Source organism: Lepus europaeus, chromosome 5 (genome assembly GCF_033115175.1).
Source record: "Lepus europaeus isolate LE1 chromosome 5, mLepTim1.pri, whole genome shotgun sequence".
Classification (NCBI taxonomy): Eukaryota; Metazoa; Chordata; class Mammalia; order Lagomorpha; family Leporidae; genus Lepus; species Lepus europaeus.
In genome coordinates, this window is record NC_084831.1 from 34,231,968 (window position 1) to 34,241,139 (window position 9,172).

The 9,172-nt window shown below is 46.7% G+C and overlaps 1 protein-coding gene across 1 annotated transcript in view; it reads left to right on the plus strand.

Moving 5' to 3' along the window:
• Positions 1-7,887, plus strand: part of LOC133760707 (coiled-coil domain-containing protein 30-like) — an 84,732-nt gene extending 76,845 nt beyond the window's left edge. Inside the window, exons 12-14 of the mRNA XM_062193292.1 lie at positions 1,932-2,046; positions 6,844-6,902; positions 7,571-7,887. Of these exons, the coding sequence (XP_062049276.1) occupies positions 1,932-2,046; positions 6,844-6,902; positions 7,571-7,763 (367 nt within the window). The 3' untranslated portion in view covers positions 7,764-7,887. The remainder of the gene's footprint in view (positions 1-1,931; positions 2,047-6,843; positions 6,903-7,570) is intronic.
• The last annotated feature ends 1,285 nt before the right edge of the window (positions 7,888-9,172 follow it).

Here is a 9,172-nt window from a genome sequence, read left to right on the forward strand (position 1 = left end):
ACCTCTCCCGACTTGGGAGAACCACATTGCATCCAGGCTCTTGGCGTGGGCCTGACCCAGCCCTGGCTGTTGAGGACATTTGGGGAGTGAACAGTGGCTGGAAGATCTCTCATTCTCCCTGTGTCTCTCTGCCTTTCGAATAAAATGAAAATAAATTTGACTTATTTATTTATTTGAAAGTCAAATTTATTCAAGCAAAGATCAAGGCAAACAGTGGGTTGATCTTGGCCGGCGCCGGCACACCGGGTTCTAGTCCCGGTTGGGGTGCTGGATTCTGTCCCGGTTGCCCCTCTTCCAGGCCAGCTCTCTGCTGTGGCCAGGGAGTGCAGTGGAGGATGGCCCAAAGTGCTTGGGCCCTGCAACCCATGGGAGACCAGGATAAGTACCTGGCTCCTGCCTTCGGATCAGCGCGGTGCGCTGGCAGCAGCACACCGGCTGCAGCAGCCATTGGAGGGTGAACCAATGGCAAAGGAAGACCTTTCTCTCTGTCTCTCTCTCTCACTGTCCACTCTGCCTGTCAAAAATAAAAAAAAAAAAAAAAATAAGAAATAAATAAAAATAAAAAAAAAGTGGGTTGATCTTAACAAATAATGTCACCAATAGTAACTTTAGAGGTTATCATTTATATGAGCATTTACTATATGCTAGTAAGTCTCTCTCTTTCTCTCTCTCTCTCTCTCTCTCTCTAACTCCTCCCTTCTCTCTCTCTCTCTCTTTATTTAATTCTAACACCAATCTCAAGAGGTCGGCACTATTATTTAGCCTTATTTCCTGGATGAAGAAAAAAAGGTGCCAAGGTGCAAAGAGGTTAGTCAGTGGCTGAGCAGCCTGCAGTTCTGAAGTCTGGGGAGAGATTGGTTGAGCCCACTGCAGCTCTCCTGTCCACTGTGTTGGGTATTCTGTCCTGGGAAGGACTGGAGAGTCTTTGATTATCTTTTATTGTCTATGTCTCCCATTTGACATATCCTATACAAATCATCACTCCTCTCAAACAGTCATAGCTTCTGTCAGGACCCAGCACAACTGACTTGTGTTGCTTTTACCTTCACATTAATGACGTTCCTATTTGCCCTCCGGGGACACAATCTGATCACTTGGAGTGGTCTTGGATGTTTTAGAATATGCATCTTCTCCAGGACATTCCTTCCTGTTACAGATGAGGAATCTGAGGCTCGGATTTGTAATTTGCCAAGGGTTACGTAGCAAGTAAGTGGGTGAATCAGAATTCAAACACAAGTCTCTGATCAAAACAATTACACTGTCGAGTCTCCCAAACAAACTGTGGCCCTAGAGAGTGAGCCTGAGAAAGAGGTTCAGAGCTCAGCCATGGAAATCTAAAAGATTTCTATTTTTATGTTCTTAAACAAGTTGACTTTATCCTCTGTGTCTCATTTTCTTTATAAACCCCAAAACAGTATATATTTCATGAGGTTGTTGTGGGGGTTAAATGAGCTAATACATGAAAAGTTTCAGTTGCTTGTTGTGCAGGTAGGTGACAGTGCCTGAGCGCACAGGCAGTAGTTGGTAAATGGTTGCTACTGCTGCTATGTCTGCATCCGCAGAGAAGTCGGATCTAGGTGAGTACAAGATCACAACAGATACTAGCTGTGGAGCTACACTATTTGAAGGCATTCAGAGTCTCCTGTTTCAATCCCACCCATAAATGGGCTCATATTCTTCCTTAAATTTCTCAGGGGCTGGAATTGTGCCTTTCACATATTGCACCTGTTCTTAATAACCACATAGGGGTCAGAAGCTTAATAATTTTTACTTGATCATGAAATGTGGTTGGAATTATTCTGTCAAATTTTGCTTCTAAAATCCAGACAGTGGTCTAAGACCTAGAGCTAGTGGAACATGGAATGTAATTTTGAGTATTTAGGAATGATACAGGAATTTCTAGTTACAACTCTGCTTTGTGCCATTCTTAGAGCACTTTTCCTGGACAAAGAAAATAAGCAATTACAGGAAAATAGTCTCCGGCTCACCCAGCAGATTAGCTTCTTAGAGCGCATTATACGAAACATCAAGATTCGCGGAGGACAGGTAAGATGTGAGCTTCCTGTTGGGTCTTTTTTTTTTTTTTTTTTTTTCAAGACTTATTTATTTGAAAGGCAGAGTTAGGGGGTGGGGGGGCCAGGGAGAGAGATCTTCCATCTGCCAGTTCACTCCCCCAAATGGCCACAATAGCCAGGGCTGGGCCAAGCCAAAGCCAGGAGCCAGGAGCTTCATCCAGATCTCCCGCATGAGTGCAGGGGCCAAGCACTTGGGCCATCTTCAGCTGCTTTACCAGGTGCATTAGGAGGAAGTTGGATCAGAAGTGGAGCAGCTGGGACTCAAACCAGTGCCCATATGGGATGCCAGCACTGCAAGCGGCAACTTAACCAGTTCTGCCACAACGCTGCCCCCTACTTTTGGGTCCTTAATCTGAAGCATGCATTGCTAAGGTTGCTGTGCCCTTTTTCTCCCTTCATCCTTGGGTAGCAGTTGCCTCCTTTCAGCATTGTGATAGGGTGCAGCAAACAGGCTCCTTGGGCTGCATGAAGGGTAGAACCGACACTGCTCTTGATCAGATGCTTTGCTCTTACGAGGTCAGCTCTTACTAAACACCCTCCTCTGTGTGCCCAAGCGTCTTCCGTAACATCATCCTGTCACTGCCTGTGTCTGTCCATCACCTCCACAAGGAGACCCTGGGACGAGAACTGTATCCCATGTGTTAGAGCCTCAATAGGGGCCCATCCGTATGTAAGAATGAATGAATGTTGGATGTTTTCTCATCTATGACTCATTCCCAACACTCCTGTTTGCTAATTGCAGCCCCATTTGAAAGGAAAGATGAGCAAATCTGCTCAGAGACAGGAAGTAAGGCCGGGCTGATCTGGGAAAGAGTTTGTCCTAAGGAGAGTATCTATCTGAGGCAGAGAAAAGTGTTTAAGCTCTAAAAATCCAAACAGACAAGTAGCTAAGTCCAGACAGAACATATAGATAAAATAGATGACTCCGTACAAGGTACAGAGTAACTTCAGTGGTCAGAACTGCGTTCTGAGTCCAGGGCTGAAGCTGCTGACTTTCTTCCCTGAGACATCACCTGCAAGACTCTTCCCGAGCTACTTCACAGTGGTTCCTGCATGTTGGGCTCAGTTCCTATGACTACAAGACCTGCATCTTGTTGTTGTCAGAAAGGTGATTAGGGGCCAGTGTTGTGGTACAGTGGCTTAAGTACCTGCCTGTGACTCTGGCATCTGCCAGCACTACTTTGAGTCCCAGCTGCTCCCCTTCCCATCCAGCTCCCTGCTAATGCACCTGGGAAAGCAGCAGAAGATGGCCCAAATACTTGGGCCCCTGCCACCTTCCAGGGTCCTGGCTTTTGCTTGGCCAAGCCCCAGCTCTTGCAGCCATTTTGAGTGTGAACCAGCAGGTGGAATATCTCTTTCTGCCTTTCGAATAAACACTTTTTTTTAAGTGATTATTTCCAACCTCTGTTTTGCGGATTTTGTCAAAAGTAGAATTGCCAGATTATGTGGCCTGGTCCAGTAATTTTTGTCTCTCATTTATTTATTTAAAAATGTGTTTATTAAATCCACAAAACAATGTTTTTAAAAATTCATATATATCCACACAGGAAGAAATAGATCTAGGGAGGGAAATGAGGTCATTACTCAAGGCTACACAGTTAATTAGTAGAAAAACAAAGGCTAAAACCAACTCTGTAGCCCCTTGATCTTGGCCATTATCTCATGATACCCAAAATCTACTATTTCCCTTTCAGAGGCATGGAAGTAACCAGGGATATAGACTGGTAACAGACCATATTGCTTCTTGTACTGTGATTCCATCTTTCTTCTCTATTGGATTATTGACTCCATGAGGGCAGAACTATGTCCCTCTTGTTACCCATTGTATTCTAGATGGCACCTGGAATAACAAAACAACTGTTTAATTATCTCCTTTTAGTCTTTTTTTTTTTTTTTTGGACAGGCAGAGTGGACAGTGAGAGAGAGAGACAGAAAGGTCTTCCTTTTCCATTGGTTCACCCCCCAATGGCCGCTGCGGGCAGCGTTTTGTGGCCGGCGCACCGCGTTGATCAGAAGCCAGGAGCCAGGTACTTCCCCTGGTCTCCCATGTGGGTGCAGGGCCCAAGGACCTAGGGCCATCCTCCACTGCACTCCTGGGCCACAGCAGAGAGCTGGACTGGAAGAGGAGCAACTGGGACAGAATCCGGCGCCCGGACCGGGACTAGAACCCGGGGTGCTGGCGCCCCACGGGGAGGATTAGCCTAGTGAGCCTTGGCACTGGCCTCCTTTTAGTCTTTATTCCTCACCAGAACAACCTATTCACGTGTTGCTTAACAATGGGGACCCATTCCGAGAAATTATCATTAAGTGTTTCCATCTTTGTGTATACATTGTGGAGTATACTTGATATAATTTGAATATGATATGTCCTCCACCCCCACCGCCACCCACCAACTCATGCTGGAGTTTAATCCCCAGGTTAAAAACTTAGTCTGACTCTGGCCTTTAGAAGTGGCGCCTTTGAGAGGTAATTAGTATTAGATAAGGCAGTTAGGGTGGAGCTCCCGTGGTGGCTGCATAAGAAGAGACAGAGAGAGGGAGCAAGCGGATGTTTAGTACAGCAGTTAAGATATTATTTACAATGCCCACATCCAGTATTGAAAATGCCCGAGTCAGAGTTCTGGCTCCACTTCTGATTCCAGTTCCCATTAATGCACATTAGCAGAAGGAAGCAGGTAATAGCTTAAGTACTTAAATCTCCGTCACTCTTGTGGGAGATCCAGATAGACAGTTCTAGGCTCCAAGCCTGACTTGGCCCAGCCCAGCTCTTGTGGGCATTTGGGGAGTAAATCTGCAGAGGGAGGATCTCTCTCTCTCTCTCTCTCTCTCTCTCTCTCCTCTGTCAAATATAAATAAATAAATAAATATTTTTTTAAAAGAAGGAGAGCGACCAGGCAGATACACAAACATATACACACACACCACCTCTCTGTGGGACTCCTTGCACTGCCTCAGTGCCAGCAAGAAGGCCATCACCAGACTAGACTTGAGCCTTTACACATCTAGAACTGTGAACTAAAATCAACTACTTTTGGAGCCGGCCTGCAGTACCAGCATCCCATGCAGGTGCTAGTTTGAGTCTCAGCTGCCCCACTTCCGATCCAGCTCTCTGCTATGGCCTGGGAAAGCAGCAGAGGATGGCCCAAGTCCCTGGGCCGCTGCACCCATGTGGGAGACCCAGAGGAAGCTCCTGGTCCCTGGCTTCAGATCAGCTCAGCTCTGGCCATTGCAGCCATGTGGGGAGTAAACCAAAGGGTGGAAGACCTCTCTCTCTCTGTCTCTACCTCTTTCTGTAACTCTTTCAAGTAAATTTAAAAAATATTTTGAGGGGCCGGCGCCGTGGCTCACTTGGCTAATCCTCTGCCTGTGGCACCAGCATCACATATGGGTGCCGGGTCCTAGTCCCAGTTGCTCCTCTTCCAGTCCAGCTCTCTGCTATGGCCTGGGAAGGCAGTGGAGGATGGTCCAAGTGCTTGGGCTCCTGCACCCGCATGGGAGACCAGGGGAAGCATCTGGCTCCTGGCTTCGGATCAGCGCAGCGCACCAGCCGTAGCGGCCATTTGGGGGGTGAACCAACAGAAGGAAGACCTTTCTCTCAGTCTTTCTCTCTCTCACTGTCTAACTCTGCCTGTCAAATAAAAAAATTAAAATATTTTGAAAAACCAACTTTTTTTTAATAAAGTAGCCTGTTTCAGATATTTTTATAGTAACAGAAAACAAACAAATACAGGATTTACATAAACCTAGATAGTGCTTAACCATTATAGTATAGCATATTTTTAATTTTTTTTTTACGTTTTAAGATTTTTTGTTCAAAATTAAGACAGAAGAACACACATCAGCCTAGACTTGTACAGGGTTGGGATCATCAATATCACTGTCTTTCACCTTCACATCTTGTCCCACAAGACGTGGGATACATAGCTTGCAGCTACAGACATCAGGGAGCTGATGTCCGTGATAACAGGGCCTCCTGCTGGAACACCTCCTGACAGACTTTCCTGAGGCAGCTTTGAAACATAAGTAGAAGTACACTGTAAAATGGTGATAGAAAGTGTAGTAAAAATGTAAAACAGTAACTTGTTATCAAGTATGTTGTATGTGTTATTCTTTGTACTACTGGCAGTGCAGTGGGTTTGATTACACCAGCATTGCCACAAACACATAAGTCGCGCATTGAGCCAGCCACTGTGACAGCTACAGCATTGCTAGATGATGGGAATTGTTAGCTTCATTATAATCTTACAGGACCACCATAGTATATGTGGACCATTGTTGACCAAAGTGTCATCAGTGGCCCGTGACTATACTTCATTGCCAAGAGTGTCAGTCCTCCTTTGCCTGTAAAGCAAAGTTCACACATTCCACAAATATTGATTGAGCGTAGATGGTGTGCCAGGCCTCGTGCTGCCTCCCATCTGGCTTGGATATGAAGATGAACGAGAAAGGGTGTCTGCCTGCTCAGAACTCAGCTGAGGGAATGACAATCATGTCACTGCCACTACCATACATTCACTAAGTTCTGCAAGTATAGTAGGCCCACAGTGCTGTGGAAACCAGAGGAGTGGAATCTAGACCAGCATGAGGTGGTTAGAGATGCTGATATCTAAGCTGGAAGAACTGGAGCCACATAGGAACTCCAGTTTCAAACCCTTTTTGACATCAAATAAGCCTGATGAAATGAAACCAGTGTATTCACAGTTTGCCCCAAAGCTTTGACATGTTCTTCTTATCATTATTATTAATATTCACCTTTTCTTTCTCTTAGGAAACAGAAATCCCTGAACTTGAACTACTGAAGAACATATTGCCTTTACCAAACTCCAGGTTAGTAAAATCAAGACAATCGTCTGCAGGTCTGAGAGTCATGGATGCTAAGCAGTCCTGAGTTACCAGCTTGTAAAAGCATCATGTTTTGGAGTGATTTTTTTTCTACATTTGTATTTGAATCCTCTTCCAATTCTTTCTCCCCTCACCACTCCTTCATCCTTACACACAGAATCCCGTCTTAAGGTAGAAGTTAATTCATGAACATGAGTTTAAGGTATATTTCACTTGGTTTTCTTTCTTTTTTTTTTTTTGACAGGCAGAGTGGATAGTGAGAGAGAGACAGAGAGAAAGGTCTTCCTTTTTGCCATTGGTTCACCCTCCAATGGCCGCTGCGGACGGCGCATCGCGCTGATCCAAAGCCAGGAGCCAGGTGCTTCTCCTGGTCTCCTATGTGGTTGCAGGGCCCAAGCACTTGGGCCATCCTCCACTGCCTTCCCGGGCCATAGCAGAGAGCTGGCCTGGAAGAGGGGCAACCGGGATAGAATCCGGCACCCCAACCGGGACTAGAACCTGGTGTGCCGGCGCCGCAAGGTGGAGAATTAGCCTGTTAAGCCACGGCGCCGGCCCTTTGATTTTTGACAGTTGTAAAAAAATGCAAATCCTATTGACACAGTATCCACCAAGAGATTCTGTCCATACCATGTCCTCACACGTGGTTTTCTTAGTTTTTTAGGAACCAGTTTGGGAGCTGGGAGTCTTCAAGAGACTGAAGATAATGTGTCAGAAGCAGCGATGGCAGCCCCAGAGTCCCTTGAATCTCCTTCACGTTTAAAAAGTCCCAAAGCTGGACAGACAGCTGAAGCTTCTGTGAAAGAGACACACAGCACGCCAGAACAGGAACACAAGCCAGGACTATGACATCACTGCTCTCTGAAGCTACACGGACCACACCTGCTCACTGAAAGTGTAGACGCGAAACTGGACCGTGACAGAGAGAAGTACTGCAGGTCCCCACTTACATCAACCACAAGTCTTTAAAAACTACCGATATATTTATTAAACCAGTTCTAAAACTGGTTTTCTCGTTTGCTTAATATCCTCAGAGATCTTGCATTCATCAATATTGAGACTTAAGTTTAATGATTTAATTTTCTCTTCAGCAGAGCACATACACAATTAAGTTAATGTCCCTTCCCATTCTCATGGTGTCATTTCTTATTTGATTACTTCTCCCTTTTTAAAGATTTATTTATTTTTACTTGAAAGGCAGAATTAGAGAGGAGAGACACAGAGATATCTTATGTCAGCGGATTCACTCCCCAAATGGCCACAATGGCCAGGGCTGTGCCAGGTGGAAACCATGAGCCAGGAGCTCATCTGGATGGGTAGCAAGGGTTTAAGTACCTGGGCCATTTTCCACTGAACTGTGAACTAAAAGCAACTACTTTTGGAGCCGGCCTGCAGTACCAGCATCCCATACAAGTGCTAGTTTGAGTCCCAGCTGCCCCACTTCCAATCCAGCTCTCTGCTATGGCCTGGGAAAGCAGCAGAGGATGGCCCAAGTTCCTGGGCCCCTGCACCCATGTGGGAGACTCAGAGGAAGCTCCTGGTCCCTCCCTGGCTTCAGATCAGCTCAACTCTGGCCATTGCAGCTGGGACTCGAACCAGCATCCATATGGCATGCCGGCACTCGAGGCAGTGGCTTTACCCACTATGCCACGACATTGGCCCCTATCCTCGGCTCCTCAGATCACAGAATTACAAAGGTTGATCAAAAGTATCGGTTGCACACTCTGACCCGGAACCTTGCCCAGTCCACCTTCCTTCACTCAGTGAACTGAATCTACTGAATACCGACCAAGAGCTCAGCAATGGTAGGCTGTGAACCAAACAGGCGGAGTCCACTTCCTGGAGGTCCCGGGCTATCAGGGAGCCGGATGTCCCTGTGGAGACAGGTGCTGTGTGGCAATTTTGGCTGGGGAGTGGTGTAAAGATAACAGGTGATCTGAGTGCACGAAGGCTGTCAGGTTGGGTGCAGTGTTGTCTCTGAGGGGAAGCCGTCAGGCTGCGCCCTGCACCTTGTTTGTACAAGGACCATCCCCTGACCGCCACTGAGATCTGGAAGAAGAGGGGCAGCTCGTACCAGGGGGCATCCCAGAGGCCCCAAGAACACAGGCCCGCGCCCAGTAACAGTGCAAGGGGTAGCAGGGGAGGCCAGGCGGGTGGCGGCAAGTTCCAGCTGCTCCGGGGTTAGTGGGCTGGAAGCCACAGAATTCCGATGTCCCGACGTGAAGGAAGGAGGGTAAGCATTCACCGAGGGAGTCAGG